This window comes from Watersipora subatra, chromosome 10 (assembly GCF_963576615.1).
Source record: "Watersipora subatra chromosome 10, tzWatSuba1.1, whole genome shotgun sequence".
NCBI classification, from domain to species: Eukaryota; Metazoa; Bryozoa; class Gymnolaemata; order Cheilostomatida; family Watersiporidae; genus Watersipora; species Watersipora subatra.
The window spans coordinates 37,710,447-37,729,785 of NC_088717.1; the positions used below are offsets into that span (position 1 = coordinate 37,710,447).

At 37.7% G+C, this 19,339-nt stretch overlaps 1 protein-coding gene across 1 annotated transcript in view; it reads left to right on the forward strand.

Moving 5' to 3' along the window:
- Positions 1-19,339, forward strand: part of LOC137406051 (cytoplasmic dynein 2 heavy chain 1-like) — a 101,571-nt gene that overhangs the window by 66,626 nt on the left and 15,606 nt on the right. Inside the window, exons 48-64 of the mRNA XM_068092573.1 lie at positions 1,007-1,229; positions 2,295-2,437; positions 3,282-3,512; positions 4,902-5,039; positions 5,176-5,301; positions 6,424-6,572; positions 6,802-7,047; positions 7,263-7,359; positions 8,243-8,359; positions 8,987-9,119; positions 9,886-10,004; positions 13,126-13,224; positions 13,493-13,611; positions 14,356-14,524; positions 15,743-15,881; positions 16,337-16,452; positions 19,102-19,322. Coding sequence (XP_067948674.1) covers positions 1,007-1,229; positions 2,295-2,437; positions 3,282-3,512; positions 4,902-5,039; positions 5,176-5,301; positions 6,424-6,572; positions 6,802-7,047; positions 7,263-7,359; positions 8,243-8,359; positions 8,987-9,119; positions 9,886-10,004; positions 13,126-13,224; positions 13,493-13,611; positions 14,356-14,524; positions 15,743-15,881; positions 16,337-16,452; positions 19,102-19,322 — 2,585 coding nt within the window. The remainder of the gene's footprint in view (positions 1-1,006; positions 1,230-2,294; positions 2,438-3,281; positions 3,513-4,901; positions 5,040-5,175; positions 5,302-6,423; positions 6,573-6,801; positions 7,048-7,262; positions 7,360-8,242; positions 8,360-8,986; positions 9,120-9,885; positions 10,005-13,125; positions 13,225-13,492; positions 13,612-14,355; positions 14,525-15,742; positions 15,882-16,336; positions 16,453-19,101; positions 19,323-19,339) is intronic.

The window sequence follows — 19,339 nt, forward strand, 5'->3', positions numbered from 1 at the left end:
CTGCAGAGCAGTGTTCACATTTTTTTATGTTTGTGATGCTCCAACTCAACTGATAAACACATTCAGTCCCAGACAAATTAAACTCTAAAATGTTTAGTTTCTTACAAGTGATAATATCATAGCTTTTTGGTGCGAAATGATAGTTTTTAAATGTATGCGTTCTACCTTTGTTCTTTTGTTAATGTTGACTCTAAAGCTGTAAACCTCAATGCATGTACAAAAACAGAGTTTCATGTAGGCCCTACTTGCAGAATGTTTTTTGAACAAAGAAGACAATTCCTTAACTTGAGTTAATTGCAAACTCATCTGCATTGATCTCTGCATTTGTGATCTTTGCAGAGAAGTTTTTATAAAGTTATCTAAGCATAGTACTTGGAGCTTAAATCTTCACTAAAGTGTTTACTATAATAAGAGCCGTGTCTGTCAGGTCGAAGCCATAGTTGGATGTTGGAAAAATAGATTGCACCACACAGGATTTGAACTCCTCACTCGCTGTTTGGTTGCCCTTTGCTCTAACACCTACACCAATCAATCACTTTCCAGGAGTTTGGAATAATTGCGCAGATAGTTATTCTCTGTTCTTTAACGTCATCTAATCTATCACAGCCCACTGAGCAGTCTGCTAGGGTAGTAGTACATGAAAATCTGCTAAGCTGAAGTGTTATTCCTGAGAGTTTGTGGTGCGCCAACTCTCTACGGCTTACTGCCTACAATATTTATCACCATTCAGTTCCAGATGATTCTAACCCAATTTCATTTTATCTTTTTACTTGCACTCACAAGTGTCCTACCATTCTGTATGCTACTAGATGTCTGAGAGTGTAACCTTTCTGACACATGTGAGCGTGTCCTTTTCAGCTTAACTAAATTAAGGGGAGTTTAAAATAAAAGCAGCGTTTTATATGAATGGCTTCTACTTGAGTTGTTGTTACCAAAAGTAACTAAACCCTGATATCGGGGTTGACTGTCTGTTTTGATTATTCTTCCGATCACTGGTTTTTGACAGGTCATGCAGCAGTGTGGTATTGAGGGTGAACAGATCGTATTCATGTTAGAGGATCACCACATAGTAGAGAGCTCTTTCCTTGAGATCATCAACTCACTTTTGTCTGCTGGTGAGGTACCTGGACTGTACACACCAGAGGAGTTGGAGCCCTTGCTAGCACCCATCAGGGACCAAGCCTCTGAGGAGGGGTTCCGAGGTCCCCTCGTACAGTACTTCGCTAAACGTAAGGTTATGTATTTCTGCATAAATGCCGTGCAAATATTGAGTGAAGATTCACTGCAGAAACAAACTGTTTGGTGAAACATACGGGTTTGCGATTTCCTGATCCTAATTAGGCAAAAGGTCTTCAGCGATTCACAGATGTTATTTTTTCTTCTGGTCAAATCCTCACCTAAGTTTCTTGGTCATACACAGTCATACCTTGATACACGAGTGTCCCAACTTATAAGAATTTTGAGATACAAGGAAAATTCCAAACAAATTTTTGCCTTGACATTCGAGATACTAGCATATGAGACGGTTCTTGAGGTGGCCGCTAAATGGCAGAATATGCGAGAGCACGCTTACGAGAACAGCATCGTTTGGTCGCTTTTATTGGATTAAAAAAGGATTCATAACGGCCGGCTCAGAGTGAAGGTGAAAGCGAGGCACAAAGAACCAAGCCAGAAAAATAAAAAAATTATAATGAAAGCATAAGCAGAATTAAGTTTAGTGTAACACTAAAATTTATTTTCAAGTGTGTGTTTAGTAAGTTAAATTTAATTAGGTTAAATTTAAGTTTTGTATTATGTCATGTAGTGTTACAAAAATGTAACGTACCAAACGTGTTGCCTTGAGGTCTCTCATACCACTGTTAGCCGTTACCATCTATCTCGAAGGTAACAACTCCATACAGCACTGTGCATAATACTGTCATAATTTATTGCAGATCATAACCACTATATAGGGATTGGTTAATTTTTGAGCGTAGGTACTGAATTACAACAAATAAAATGTTTTTCCACAGTAATATCTTGATCTTATGTGTTTTTTTCAGCGGATAGGAACAGGTTAATTTGTATGTAGTTATTTTATATAGAAAAATTGATTTGAGATATGAGTAAATTGACCTACAAGCCAGGAACATACGATTCTGGTCCTGGATGGCATCAACTTTGTATCTCAAGGTATTACTGTATACAAACTTGAAGGGAGCACCATAAAGACCTGCCTTGCAAGGTTAATGATAGTGGAATTTATATTCGGGCTTTGCAACAGTAAACTGGACGCTCCGTTTGACACATTTTAGGGATTCTAAGAAACCTCCATGTTGTTCTCATCATGGACTGCACTAACTCTAATTTTACTCTCAACTGCGAGAGCAATCCAGCCTTTTTCAAAAGATGCGCCGTTCAGTGGATGGACTCTTGGTCACGTGTTAGCATGTACAAGGTAAGTTTCTGCGTGTTGTATAAGTCTGTCATTTGATATACGCTCATTGTGTGTTATCTTAAAAGTGGGGAAATATGATACTTATTTTGTTGGTTTTTGTCATGATCTACGTAAGCACACTGTTTTGTTATGGTGCATGTTGTACAGTCATCCCTCCTACTTCGCAGGGGGTTATGTTCCAGACCCAACCTCAAAATAAAAATTTTCGCTAAACAGAAATTAGATTATTCTCAAGTATGAGGCATAATTTTAACACTCCAGAACACACGTACTGCTGTCTAAACGCTCGCAATGTTATACATGTAAGTACAGGTACATATATCTTTGTACGTGTGGCATACTAGTATAGTAAGTTGTACATACAATGCTGAAATATGTGAGAGATAACTGAACGGCGAATCGAATAGGCTAAATGTTCTTGAGCCAATCAGCATCACGATAGCAAAATGATGGAAAGCGTTCATCGGCGATTCTGTGTAGATGAATAATGAATGGTCAAATTCCATTCAGTAGTTGAAAAGTGGTCTTAAACTATTCTTGGTAGAAATTACATTTTCATCGCTGAAGTCAAGCAGCTCATCATTAGGAGGTTTTCACATCAATAGACTGAGCTCTTTTTATGCCTCAGCGATGAGGCTGACAGTTTAATGGTATTTGTATACAAATGCTGCCACAAACAACCCCTGATAGAACGAGATTTTAATAGCTGAAGACGCAAAGTAAGAGGGATTACTGTATTTGGAACTGATTTCTCTGTCTCAATAGTTTTAAAACAAACTACAAGTAGGTTTTAATATGCTAGGAATTATATCAACAATTTATTTTATTTGTAATTTTTCCACAGCTGCCGGAGTTGTTGCTGACTCGAGGGCCTCGAACAGAAGGAGCTTCTCTGGGTGTGGAAAGAGCTAAAAGACCACTCTCCGGTGGCAAGGACCTGCAGAAGGCTTTCCTTACAGTGCATGAATCCATTACCGGCTCGACGCCAAGACGCTACATGTCATTCTTGAGGACCTACGAGAGTGTATATAAAGATAAAAAGGGAGGAATTGGATCCAAGCAGAGCCATCTAGAGGTCAGTCACTAGTTGTTATCGTATTCAGTACCTGGTGACTCTAACTAAACCCTAAGATATCATATCATGCTTTTAATTACAAGGATACAAATATAGGTGGGACAATCATGCAATACTGTATCTCTAGACTTTTGACATGTCACTTTCAGTTTACCCATATTTCCTCTTTCGCTACCACCAGCCACGTAGTACAGCTCAGCAAAGCGTTTGCATATGGTCAAGAACCACATGATGTGGCTGTAGCAGGATTCGTACAAATCTATGGATTATGAGCAATTTTTATAAAACAATAGTACTACCCTAGGACACTTTTGTCTTCGCCTCATCTAACTTTCGCGTTTTCGCGGAGTCATCCTCTCGTGAAAATTTCATGAGCGAAACTAAACTACCATAATGAATGAGCGAAAACGCAGAATTAAATAGCTTTGTTCATTGATAGTCCAAGAAACAAATGGCAGCAAGCAATCAAATTGCATTATCGATCTCACCCACTCAATTTTACCTGCAGTTCACATTTACAAACGTAGTCCCAAATTGAAATTTTTTTTTATCGGTGAACCGAACCTGAGGAATCTAATTATGTTTGTTCCACTGCATCTATTTTCACATCACTATATTTTCGCTCTCATCAAAGCTGCAAAATTAATTGCAGCGAAATTTTACTCTGTATGCTACTCTCGAAACTAATTACTCAATTGCGCAATAAGCCCAGTCACTTTCTCTTCGATCATTTTTAAAAAGACTGTGAGGATGTTTGAGTCAGATGTTTTATTAATATTCCATATATTAAAGATGACAGCATCAGTAATAATAATGCTGTCATCTGTAATATATGGAATATTAATAAAACATCTGACTCAAACATCCTCACAGTCTTTTTAAAAATGATCGAAGAGAAAGTGACTGAGCTTATTGCGCAACGCATTTGTCATATTTTTAGGGTATCTGTAGATGTAAAACTTTCGGCTGATTAATTTGGTTTCAAAACATTTGTATAGACCACGTGGTTTAAAAGTTATGACGATTTATAAGCGCCCTTGTCAAATATTAGGTTTTACCAAATATTTAATTATGTCCCGGTAAAGAAATTAATTTGGTAGTTGAAGAGTGTGAAAGATAAACTCAGAGTATTGTTATTTGTTGCGGCATATGAAATTACTGCCGGCATCGAAAGTATCATGCTACATGCTGGTTGGTCAGTACTTTATCCCAAGAAGTGTTACAAAAGAACAGTAGGGGGGAGCTCATGTCTTGTTGAGTGGGCTTACACTCAAGCACCCTCTCCGGGGTCTTTTTGGTGCTAAAAGTTGACTGATCATTTATCAAGCATGCGATTGAATTACTTTGGACATTAAACAGTCAAACTGTTTGTACCCGTTTGCCTGACAGGCTGGCGTCTCAAAGCTTACGGAAGCTAAGAATCTGGTAGACGACTTGAAGAGAAAAGCCGGAGAACAGTCCATCCTGTTGGCGGAGAAGCAACAGGAGGCAGATGCAGCTCTGAAGGAGATTACAGTTGCCATGCAGGTTCGGATTCAAATTCCCTTACTCCTATTAGTTTGAAACTAATTTCTCTTACTATTTTTTTCTGAGGACATTTGATGAACTTCAATACATACGAGTCATTAAACCATGCGAAATGCTAATTCTTGTTTCACTCTAGAATGCGGGAGAACAGAAGACGGAGATGGAGGAACTTAAGAGACAGGTGGCGAAGGAAAATGAGCAGCTGGAAAAGAGGAAGAGGGCAATCGATATCGAGCTCTCAGAGATTGAACCACTAGTTCAGGTTTGTCTCTTTCCATCAATCTCATTTATTAGGTGTTAGCAATGTAATGGAGTAGCTGACAAAGGCAAATGATCACAAAGCTGATTTGCTAATACACGTGCGATGAGGAAGACAATCACCTGAGGGTAAACAAGATGGTCGTGTTGCAGAAACATTCTAGAAGCTTCTGGAAATACTTGGTTGTCTTTCCTACCAAGTATTTCCATAAATATCAAATATTGAATTTCAATAAGTTTATAATGCATCTAATATGGAAAGATGCAAGTACTTTCTCCATTATTACAAGTATTAGTAGCAAAGGATTGGAGTGACTGTCTAATCTATACTTCATTTCGTAAGCTTAGGGTCCTGCTGATGCTTTTTACACCTGCTATCACTTGCTATCACTCACATCACTCACTAGTGTCATATAGTCATGACAGCTTTTAGTATTCAGGTAAACAGAAGCAAATGTCTTTGAATGTAGTGACAGTCTATTATAAAATGAAATGCCTAGCATTGTCGTTAGATGGTTTTGCGGTATGCGTAGCTGTCTGACAGCGTGTTCATTTAAAGTTTTATTTGCTGTTAAAAAATGCATATAAGTCTGGTGACCAGAACTCCGCAGAATAAACACAAATGCTGAATATCGAGATATAATAGCGAAAGATCGCCTTCACATAGATTTCATTTCAGGGCTAGTTGGGGAAGAATTTATACACTTGTTTATAGATTCATATAAACACATTATTTTATTATAATCATTTTGACGGGGTTTGTGCTGTCTCACAATCAATACTGATTTATCTGCTTATTGGTTACAGTGTTTTCCCATTCTTCATTTTTTGCAAGTAAATCTGAATTTAATCAGCAGAGAGAAGAAATTTGAGGTCAAATACTACTCCTGCAACCATCAATGCTCTTTCTGGGAATACTCTTTCTGTCAGATACTCTAAACCGAATGAAAATAACCTCTAAAAATACTTTCGACTAGTCTAAATCAACAACAATTAACTGTATCTTGGCAACGCTTTAAAGAGTTAACAGATTTCAAAATGAGGCTTGAAAATTGCATCATCAAATTCTCTGCTTTAGACAGTCAGATTGCTGTGTTTGGTAATGTGCGTGTTCTGGTTGTCACAGGAGGCAAGACAAGCCGTAGGTAACATTAAGAATGAGTCACTCTCGGAGATTCGATCTCTGCGCGCTCCCCCTGACATCATTAGAGACATTCTCAAGGGTGTTCTCATGCTTATGGGTATCTATGACACTTCCTGGGTTAGCATGAAAAGGTAGGTGCTCGCAAGTAGTTGAACAAATCCATGTACACTATCTGTTAGTCAAACTTCCCAAAATGCTTTCTCTCCGGGTCCTAGTTTCTTTGCTCTGATTTCTTGATTCATAATTGGAATACTGCGTTAACATCTGGAAAATGGCATCACTGTCTTGGTTGTGATTGCTTTACAAGCAAGTTACTAACTCTAAACTAGTTTACTAACTGGTTTAGCCCTCTCTGTGTAGCTTTTTGGCAAAGCGGGGAATGAAAGAGGAGATTCAGTCGTTTGATGCTCGCAAGATCACAGGAGACCTCAGAGATCAAGTGGAGACCCTACTTAAGGAGAATGCTGACTCATTCGATCCTCAGAAGGCGAAGAGAGGCTCAGCCGCTGCCGCACCCTTGGCAGCATGGGTCAAGGCTAATGTCAAGTTCAGTTATGTACTACAAAAGATTGGGCCATTGGAAAAAGAACAAAACCAGCTGCAAAAGTAATAAATGTGCTTTAATATCGTTCAAGTCTTTGTGGTGTTCAACAAGCCCATTCAATTACGTCTAAGCTTCAGAGGCCATGATTATATGATTATAGTTTTTTTCCCAGACTCACCATTTTTGCTCTAGTATTTTGGTATAAAGAATGTGCTGTGCATTTTATCTTAGTGTGGGAAAATCACGTTTGATGAAACATGGATTTTTTATATGATAGGAACTTGCAAAAAGCGGAAGGTAAATTGGAGAGGCTAGGACAAGCTTTGTCTGAAGTAGATCGAAAGGTTGCCAACCTCCGTGACAAGTTTGAAAAGGTAGCGTCAACTGTTATTTGGTGTCACTTAGTGCCATCTGTTATTTGGTGTCACCTAGTGTCACCTGTTATTTGGTGTCACCTAGTGCCATATGTTATTTTGTGTCACTTGTGGTCATCTGTTATTTTATGTCAAAGAGTAACTTGGCTAGGCTCTACTAACATGGCAGCTAATGGTTCTATTCCCTCATTTTGCGAAACTGTGTTTTATGTTGGCACAATATTAATTCATAGATTTGTTTAATGACTGCAGAACATAATGTGTTGTGATGACCATTGCAAGATGGAATTACTTTAATCCTTTGCTTTCTGTGACTTACTGATCTACTGTAGAACTTTAAAGAAAACTTTTAGTTCATCACAACTAACATTTTTCCTCAGTCTGCTAGTAAATTATGTCTGCAAATTTTTGACATTATTCCTATGAAAAGCTTGATTGATGCAGAATGAAAAGAAACTAGTGCTAGATTGTCTCTTGTGCAATACTTTCATTGCACTTGTTCCACTCAGATGCTAGGATAGGAATCAATCATAAAATTCCCAGTTTTGGGTATGTCCAAGCATGTATCACATAGACTCTGTCTAGTTTTTATCAGTAGAATTTTGTTTACTAGCTCTCTTCTAGGTCTATAATATTTGCTGCTCAAGTCCTCAACCTTTTGCTTAATTTAGCTTACAAAAATACTTCTCACGGCACTGAATCATTGTCAAGTCTGATCAGTGGGGACAACTCTTACGTAGCTATAACATCGGCACCCTGGAGTTTTTATTGACATCGATGGCGATTTATAAACAATACTCTGGTTGTCTGCTAGTTCATACGTATTGCAAATGCTCACAAAGTAGTAAGAGTTTAAAATATTGGGGTCGTTGTGTATCTTCAGACGACAACAGAGGCTACTAGACTCAAGATAGACTTGGACAAAGCCACAGAGACGATAACAGCTGCTGAGAGTCTAGTCGGAAAGCTGGATGGGGAGTACAACCGATGGAGCACTCAGGTAAGGAGGCTTTGACCAGTCAAGTATGTGGCAAGTAATTTTAATGTGGAATGTATTATTACTGGTCTTCATTAGTTTTTCTAGTTTGCAAAGATTATTTTCTGTGTATATATCAAAGTCGAGTTTTTAAAGCCAGGAATAGAATTCAATCTTTAGCTCTGTTAAAATGATGTGTTTATTGATTGAGAACCTACTGGAGTGCCAACCTGTTGGGTTCAGTTCTCGGAAAGGCCACTTGGGGTGACAGGAAATACGTTTGACATCGAGATGCTCTGATAGCCAGCAAATGAATTTGGAAGCTTGTTGAAAGCACTCGAGTTGATTACTGATCTCTCGTGTTATAGCGATGCCTTCCATCAGACGCGTTGCTGTTTCCATCTTCTGACCAGAGATGCTTGGTTAATGCAAGAATCAATCGAACACTTTTTATCGCTTGACAGAGTTCTAAATTGTTAACTGTACTATATCTTGCCTAACATAATAATCCGTATTATTTAATATCTACGTATTTTGAGAATACACCTTCTTTAATGGCTGATCATGAGGTCTGTGCAGTTGAATTGGTCAACACCTATAAGTGATAGGACTACACATTTTTACTTCATGAAAAGCAAGTTTTTGTTTTAGGTTGGGGAGTTATCCACTCTGCTAAAAGAGCTTCCCATGAAGTCATTGCTAGCGGCAGCATTCATAACCTATTTGCCAGCAGCACCAGAGGATGTAAGGCAAGAAAGGCTACAGTCTTGGATGGATATCACAGGTATTGTTTGACATCTAAAGGCAAGTCCTTGCAGGTGTTTGAGTTAATGTTTTAATATTTTACATGCTATTGATTTATTCTATAATTGTAGTGCGTACTCAACTAGTCACACCACTTTTAGAGATGAAGTCCGTAGAATGTGTAAAAGGATTATCATTTGAAAAAGAACCCTTTGAGTTTCAGTGTTTTGTTAGTAATCCTACCAGCGACAATGTCTCATAATATCTCATTTTATCTTAAACTGCTTATGGGTTACATTAGGAGATCTTTGTATTGAGAGCTCACCTTATTCGAGTTGAAAGCTCACCTCATTCGTAATAAGAGCTCACCATATGCGTGTCGAGAGCTCAATAATTTATAATGTATGGTATAATATAACTTATAATGTATGGTATAATATAACTCATAATATATGTTATAATATAACTCATAATGGATGGTATAATATAACTTATAATGTATGGTATAATATAACTTATAATGTATGGTATAATATAACTTATAATGTATGGTATAATATAACTTATAATGTATGGTATAATGTAACTCATAATGTATGTTATAATATAACTTATAATGTATGGTATAATATAACTTATAATGTATGGTATAATATAACTTATAATGTATGGTATAATATAACTTATAATGTATGGCATAATATAACTCATAATGTATGGTATAATATAACTTATAATGTATGGTATAATGTAACTCATAATGTATGGTATAACTCCTACACTCATTGTCTGTTTATATTGATTAGGAGTCCAGCAGTTTAACCTCAGAAGGTTCATGAGTACAGAGAGTGAGCAGCTGATTTGGAAAGGTCAAGGCCTTCCGTCTGATGATCTCAGCATGGAGAACGCTCTCATTATACTAAAGGTAAGAATGATCTGACGCTCTTTTTATTTCCTGCTCCTTGAAAATATTTAATTTTTATTAAATGCAAAAGTGTTCTGTATATTATGAATGATTCAGCCATATATTACGGTAGGTACAAAGGCTTCGTTTGCTTCTAATACCAAGCTAATGACTTCATACCGAGTTCAGAGCGTAATAAAGCTACAGTGATTATTCAAATAGCATTCAAATATCTAAAAGCTTTTACTGAGATGTATCCACGTACAACGAGATCTTACTATAACATAGTTCATTACTAAGTACTAGCAGCCGTGACTTGAAACCCTGTTATATTCTGTATAAAACACGGACATCTTTGTTACAGTGATTTGATTGGTCAGTTTTTGTAGCGTCACAGTCTCGGTAAGAGGATGTTCTGAATCACAGCGGCGTGTCCAGAGCATATTAGAACTCAGTGTTGTTTTTATATCAGAAGCAGACCCATAGGCTTGTGTAACCTGAAATGTGTTACTTTATTATGCATCATGTTTGTTACACACCGTCTGATGTCATTGCTCTACTGACTATGGTTATAACATGGTTGTTACACACCGTCAGATGTAATTGCTCTACTGCCTATGGTTATAACATGGTTGTTACACACCGTCAGATGTAATTGCTCTACTGCTTATGGTTATAACATGGCTGTTACACACCGTCAGATGTCATTGCTCTACTGACTATGGTTATAACATGGTTGTTACACACCGTCAGATGTAATTGCTCTACTGACTATGGTTATAACATGGTTGTTGCACAGATAAACACTTCCTCACCAGCGGTAAGACTGAGTTGTGGTGTTATATCCTTGCGCTAGGTAGAAGGCTCTTGCCTTTTTATATGCTCTAATTTAACCTGTGTTGTAATCATATCAAAACATTATACAGATAAACTCATGTCCCCCTGCGGTAAGCCTCAGCTCTTCTGAGTGGTTTATACTTGTGCTAGGAGGCAGCGCTCACCAACATATTGTCACATGTAGATGACTTTCTGCGTATCGACTATGTTGACACCTATGCATCGACTTAATCATTTATCCTTTCGCCTTCATATTGTTTCAATATTGTTACCCGATCGTTATTCTAGGCAGTTACGTTCCTTGCACGCTTGTAAAATAACACACTTGACTATAGTTTTTTATCCAGTTATGTATACTAATAGGCGAAACAGCGTTCAGGCAGTTGAGTAAAAGGTTTTTTGAGCATTGGTCAGAAATTATCAGTCTAGTGCTCTGCGGTTTCGTGCACCATAAAAGATTATCATGATAATAACTACATGTGCCATGGTTCTTCGATTGAGTGATTTGTTGGTAGCGTGCTTGGATTGGGGTGCAAAGATCCGGGTTCAATCCCTGTGCAGTGCAATCTTTTTTCCTAACGCTCTTTAACCATAACTGCCACGTACAGTTATCATCGTTTTTTTCTTGGTAAATCAGACACGCTGATTCCGATTTTGTACTCAAAATAAAGATTGGTCCACTAAATTTCAAAGTCTTGAGGGCTTTTTTACAGCGTGTCAATATTGGTCTTGAAAGCAACACAATCGACACAACAAGCTCTTCTCATAAATATGTGATGTATGCTAGCTTTTGAGGAACAGAAGTTGGGGATGTTTAGTCCGATTTAGAATGATATAGATGAGTGTCTTAAAACCTATTATTATCTAAATCCAGCCTTCAAAATAATATCAGTCTTTTATGAAAGGTAGATAAACTATTTAATATTGCTTGTAGCTCGTTACAGGATGTTTAAATAGGCTGAACGCCGAGAAAAAGGAGCTCAAAAAAGCGCAATAACAACGCTAGCTTGTGATAAAATTGCATTTCTTAGCTCCTTATTCTTGGCGTTCAGCCTATTTAAACATCCTGTAACAAGCTACGAGCAATATTAAATAGTTTATCTACCTTTCATAAAAGACTGGATTTAAAGAATAATGGATTATAAGACACCCATCTCTATTGTTCTAAATCGGACTAAACATTCCCAACTTCCGTTCCTAAAAAGCTAGGCTACGTCACATGCTTATCGGTGGAGCTTGCTGTGTCAGTTGTGTTGTTTTTGAGACTGATATTGAAACGCTGTAAAAAGCCTTCATGGCTTTGAAAGTTAGTTGACCAATCTTTATTTTGAGCACAAAATCGTAATCAGCGTGTCTGATTTACCTGAAGAGAAGATGAAAGCTGTTCGTGGCAGTTATGGTTTAATGTGGCTACGGATGAACATGCCTCTGATTATAGTAAAGATTTAATTGCAAGATCGTTATTAAAATATTGCTAGCATGTTTACTAGTTTATACAATACTAAGGATGACCTTGCATGCCCTAAGTGCATCCTTTAAAGTCAGATAGTAGCTACAAGTTGTGTTTAGCAAACCGGCAGAGTGGCAATAGTCTTCTGCTATAATCGCTATTGAAAACTGCAGCCCTATTAAAATTAGCCCAGCATCCGTCTAGTTAGCTCTGGTCTATATATCTGCTCGTGTTTTTATATCGATTTTTTGGGAGACTTAAAGATGAGCTTGCACAAATTTTTTCATAGATTTTTTATCAGAAAGTATCGGTATTTTTCTATCACTTGCGCTTGTTTTTGACATTTGAGGTGATCTGACTGCCGGGATATTTCAAGATTAAAATCGACAAAACTTGATCATGGTTAAAACGCTCAGATCAATCACAAGTTCGTTTATGACTTCTATAGTTGCAAAGAGATTTACAGAGTAGAGACTCGTAACGCTGCAAACTGTAGCAATGATTGCAACCAGTGATATCATTTTGCGTGGATATTTCTTCGGAGTGTTTCAACTGTGATCAAGTTTTGTCGATTTTAATCTTGAAACATCCTGGCAGTCAGATCACGTCAAACATCAAAAACAATCACAAATGATACAAGAATACCGATACTTTCTGATAAAATCTACTAAAATTATGTGCAAATTCGCCTTTAATGGAAGGTTTTCAGCTGAGTTAGTGCATTGTGTGCTCTATTTTCACCTTTCTTTTCATCAAGCAAGCTATAGTTATTGCGATTCTGCTGTCTTGGCTCAGTGAGTTAGGTGGAACACTCGTGTAGTTATTTGTCTGTTTATGGTCTTGTTGACCTTTTAGACTGCCCTTAGACCTTATCTGGTTGACCCAAGTTCCCGCGCCACGGAGTGGCTGAAAGTTCATTTGAAGGAGCAGCGTTTGGAGGTTGTGAACCAACAGGTATATTTTCGTATTGATTTTCTGGTAGCTTGTTTGTTCCAAATAGTCGCTATCTTCTCAAAAAATAATTCTCCTTGTTCTTACATAAAGATTGACCAAGTTTTGTATAGAACAGCGATGGTCGCTTTCAGTGATATTTAGAAATAGTTTTGTTGTTACATCGAGTGCTTTATGATGGGAGTTTATATTATTAATGTCTTCCGAAGTAGTAAATATGCTACCCAAAAGCCTTGCGGACACATTTAGTTACAGAATTTATATTTTAAAGGATGCAAACTTTACGACCAGCATTGAGCTGGCTGTAAGATTTGGTAAGACTTTGCTAATTCAAGAGATGGACACTGTCGAGCCTATACTCTACCCCCTCCTTAGAGGCGACCTGATAAGGTGAGAAATTAGGCTAAATTATGCAGTTAGGATCTTGTGGCAACGCATAAACAATGATGGCATGCGTGTGTGGGCATGTGGCAAGTGTGGTCAACTGGGAACTGGTACATGTTCTTGTTAGAGTCAATGGAGACACATTAAAATGGTTCAATAATGGACAGTCAGACCTTTTGGAGCTGATTGTCCATCGTTAAACCATGCTGATGTATTTCTATTGGTTACAACACGAACATGTCCTAGAACAAATTTGTTGTAGCGCTTTGTTAAGAATGGTTCGCACATTGGTTGTGAGATCCCAGCGGCGATTTTGAATAGAATTCTGACCATTTCATTTGAAAAGTGCTGACCTTCATCTGCACAATGCATTTTCAGGTCTTTTGTTCAGCTATCGCAAGATTTCAGCAGCAGTAAGCTCTCATGCTGACTGCCTGTAGCTTCTGGTAGCAGTCGGGGTGTAGGTTCTCATTTCATTAGTGCCTGCCTCCAGGTTTTATGTTTCACGTATACACATTCCCTACTGAATGACTAACATTTCGCTTTAGTAATCTAATAAGTGAAACTTTGGAAGACTATACCAAGGCTTGTCTTTAATTCTCAGTTTGAGTCCTTTGGTGATCTACCAGTCTCAGCTATTTGAACTAATCAGCGATTATGATGAACTCTGGTCGGTGATGTTGGTCTTAGGTTTGTCTTACCAGCAATCTAAGTTTGTAATATCAGCTACTTTGTGTGTTTTGTTTGCAGTCAAGGGCCGAGGTATGTGGTACAAATTGGAGAGAAGATGATAGACTACAACGAGGACTTCAAGTTGTTTATGACCACGAGGAACCCTGCTCCAGAGATTCCACCAGATGGTCTGTCCATCATCACTGAGGTCAACTTTACTACCACCAGAGCTGGTTTGACTGGTCAGGTCGGTTGGAACTTTTTACCAAAATGACAAAAAAGTTTTTTGTGAAAGACGTTTTTTGCGCTTTCGGTGCATTTAATTTTACAATATCTAACTGTAGTACATGTATACAGTTTTCATGGTCTGTACAGAGTTCGCTCTAAATAAACTGTATGCAACTGTCTTGTCTTTCCTACTTGTTTCTATTCTGTATTCATTTTCATAGACTGTGAAAGTGACATGGGATGTCTCGTTTCTTCAATATACTATTTAACATTTTGAAGCCTGGGCCTAAAATAATTCAGGGAGTCGTTTTCCCACCTGATCTTTCGTCTGCTGTATACGTTTTCAGTATAATTCCGAAACTTCGAGTTGATTTTTTGAGTTCTTCAGATATCACCGAAATACCGAGAGATTTTCTAATTGACCAAAACATGAAAAATGGCTGCTGACAGGTCATGTGCTATTTTAAGTACGTTCATAATCGATGAAATGTTATTAATACGGTATAGAATCAGCCAACCTGCTTGTATATACAAGACTAGCTGAATGCCTGGCATTGCACGGTAATAGAATAACTATCTAATGAATTGGAGTAACTCACCTGGAAAGCTAGATCTTTACTAAAATCTTTACTAGAACAATATCTGTGATTTGTGCCAGTGTGACAATCATTACAAGTAACGATCAACACCACTAGTTATTAACCCAAACAAGTGCTTTAAGCGTGAGTACTTCACCAATTTAATGAACTATTTGCTCAATGGATCCATTGTATTCCGTATAGTTTGATGGTTAAGATCTGGAGGTCCCAAGATCAAATCCAGGACCGTACGGATTTTTCATTGCTAGATATTAATTGATATAACTGGACACAGAGTGTAATAAAGAGACAAACACTGAGATTTATATATATATAGATCAGGCGTGGTACCTTACATATTAACTCAACAACTTGCCAACAAAGATCAGAAGCTGTTCAAGTATAATGGATAAGAATTTCTCTTAAAATAATTTGGCTGTCAGCAATGGCATATATAATATACTGAGTCTCATAAGGGGAAATTAGCAACCATTGGATCCGAGTCTAATTTTTGAATTTGAAGAACATTTGTATGTAACCTAGCATTCACCGGCAAAATAGTAGCCCATTGTCTAGTTTATTTTTGTCTAATTTTATTAATTTAAAAACTGACATAAAACTCTAGAACACGTTTGAATGTGTGTCTATCTTGTTTGCAGTTGTTGGCTCAGACTATACAGCACGAGAAACCAGAGTTGGAGGTAAGAAAGACTGAGCTCTTGAAGACAGAGGAAGATCTGAAGATACAATTGGCAAAACTGGAAGAGTCACTTCTTGAGGAACTGGCTAATGCCACTGGTATGGTCGCTTGAGATATCTCTTTTTTATCTTTTCATTTCTACTGAGACGTCCTAGCGACCTATAATCACTATCGATATTATATAAATGTGAATAGTTTAAGAATAGGATGCCACCTGAGCTACTGTAATGTTCTCAAATGTCTGTCTGGCAGCTCCCAGATGCTTACTAGTGTCTAATATCTGTTAGAGTCTTGAAAAAAAATACATATTAATTTACGCTTCATCATGGTCTTAAGTTGTAAGTAGGAAACTTGGCATTGTGCCAAATACCTTGCGTACCCCGCACGGGCTCGAGCAATGTTTAGTCTATAATTACATTTGCTAGTGACTGTCATAGTCCAGCATTTCTGTTACTTTTTGCTTTTAAACAAAGAAAAGAACACTTTTGCATTGTTGCATGCTATAAATAGCCATCCTTTGGGACATTGCCAAATGCTCCATGCACCTGTTTAGGTAACATACTGGAAAACAAAGAGCTGTTAGCTTCTCTTAATAAGACCAAGGCGAGTAGCACAACAATTACTGACTCTCTGCAGGAGAGTATGAGACTGCAAGCTGATCTCGACAAGGTAAAGATATTTAGTCTTTCACTGTTTCATAGTTGATGGTGGAGTACTCCATCCTCTTCACTCGCTCACACATATCAGTCACTTATCAGGGCAATCTAGCTTGTTTTATAAGCAAGGACAATGTATCTTCATATTCTCTTCATGTTGCCGAATTTCGGCAAAGCATGGCGCTGCTAAGATAATGCAGAAAATATATAATGCTGCCTATCTTACAGAACTGTAGAGCTGTGCAGAGGGTAGGCGGGTATTAATCTTTAACGTTATAACCTTGACACTCTGTAGTTTTTATTGTAAGTCATTACACACAGCACACTTGAAGACTGACAATGAGCTGTTGATTGACAGTATGAGTGTATCCTCAGACTAGACTCTTTCTTGGCCATATGCAGTCCTATTTCGTTTTAGCATCTTTATTTTTATGTTTTACACATTTTTAGATTCGGTCTTTTTATTTTCAAACCACTGGTAGTCGCATTCAACTTGGGCTCCAATATCTCAGAGCTCTATTTCAGTGAAGTCTCCTTGTACCTTTGTATGTTTAATTTTATCAGAATCTCTATGGTGAGTCGCCAGTTCTACTAGGAAATGTACTATTCACCATCACATCTTTGTTTTACATACCCATTCTCTAATCTATTGCGAGAGGTCGTTGTCTTGACCATAGAGTTATCTCCCCCTAGAGTGATAACTACCCTAGTGTTTCCGGTGCCATCAAGGAGCATTTAGGCCACGCCCATTTTTTGTGCTAGTCACTCGTAGTGATTGACAGAACAATAACATCAGCCATGAGAATGATCATTAATTTGCACAGTTAAGATAGTAATTATTGCTCATATTAAAGAGATGATGATTATAGTTTATTACTCTAATATATGCTTATTATTTAAAGCAATTCAATACTTACATGACTTGCAAAGACACTGAATAGACAGTGTTAAGTAAGCGAGTTAATGCAATCAGTTACTCATAGATAAGATAGATGGTCATACTGGGGTTGTATTACATTAGTGTGATAGAAAGCTAATTGACTGCTATTAACCATGAGCTGTACTACCTGGCGTTGCCCGAGTAATAAAGAAGTCTTTGGACAGAAAATTTATTTTTACATATTATAATATACTGTATAAAAAGTAATACAACACTTACCATTCTAACTTTTAAACTGTATTCCCTGGTTGCAAAGTGGAACTGTAAATGTTAGGCAACTCGTTATGAACACCTGGGGCGGGGTGGCAGCTCCCAACGGGGTTCGGGGCAGCACCCCGAAGCTCTAGACCTTTTAAGCATCAACAACCCTCAAAGTATGCATAAAGGCAATCAATTGTAAGCATCAAAATCTATATAAATATATTGTTTATGGTTCATAGTAAGCAAAACGTTTTCTTTATTCGACGATCAATATAAAACTCATGACACTAAAAATTTCTGTAAGGGACATTGACAGAACAAGAGCTATTACTTATTTATTGCAATAGCTCTAGTTCTGTCAATGTGTCGATGACACAAATATTTCATAACTGATTCTGTATCTCTTTCAACATCTTTACATATGTGAAATATTAGAAGATTATTTAGCCGAGCCTGCTCCATGGTGCTCAATGTTTTGATTCGCTTCAATGCAGAAAAGGATCTCTCACTAACTACATTACTGGCAGTCAAAACCAGTACTAGATTAGTGAGCCTGGAAATTAGTGAAAATGCAAGTTTGGGGTCTTCACACCCCTTCTCCCCAATTAAAAACAATAAAGTTCAGTTTATAAGTCTTAACAAAGTCTTACACGATCACTCATTTGGCGAAATCATCACGGAGACATTAGTAGTAGAATGCTAGTAGCTAATAGATTAGTTATTGGAATTTCCAACCGGTCTTGGAATTTCCAACTTGGAAATTCCTTCATAGCCAGTAACAACCATTCTGCAGCGGTGTGAGCAGGTCATTCTTACATTCCTGGACCCTATGTTTTTGACTCAAAAGTGTGTAGTCGCTAAGCTAGAAGCATTGGTGTTCAAAAGCCTGATGGAGGATCAACCAGCCAGGCTTTTTACACACCAATGTGAGCTGGTTGAGATGGAGTTGGAACGTAGGCTCCAGCTTGTGAGAATGGTAGCCAGCAAATATCTTGACATCAGGATAAAGCACTACATCACAAAGCACAGCAGGCTGATTGTAGAGGGAGGGAAAGGGAAGGAAAGATCAGTTCTCTCACAACTGATAATTTATAAACACCAGTAATATATATATATATATATATATATATATATATATATATATGTATTGGGATGCAGTATCTGAGTATTTATCTACTGATTGCATTAACTCACTTACTTAACACTGTCTATTCAGTGTCTTTGCAAGTCATGTAAGTATTGAATTGCTTTAAATAATAAGCATATATTAGAGTAATAAACTGTAATCATCATCTCTTTAATATGAGCAACAATTACTATCTTAACTGTTCAAATTCATGATCATTCTCATGGCCGATGTTATTGTTCTGTCAATCACTACGACTGACTAGCACAAAAAATGGGCGTGGCCTAAACACTCCTTGATGGCACCGGAAACGCTCGTGTTGTTGAATGCACAGTTATCACTCTAGGGGGAGATAACTCTATGGTCTTGACTCTGTTTACAAACTTTTTCTTTAGGAACGAGACGCGTATCTTCCTCTCGCTTCAAATGGGAGTCGTCTCTTCTTTGTTATTATGGACCTTGCCAAGATCAACAACATGTATCGATTTTCTCTGGCAGCATTTCTTAGGCTATTCCAGCGAGCGCTTGATGCTGATGCAACGACAGGTTCCATGGATATGAGGATTCGTTCCCTCAATGCTTGTCTCCAGAAACTCGTCTATGAATATGTCTGCAGGTGAGTAATTTTTGCTA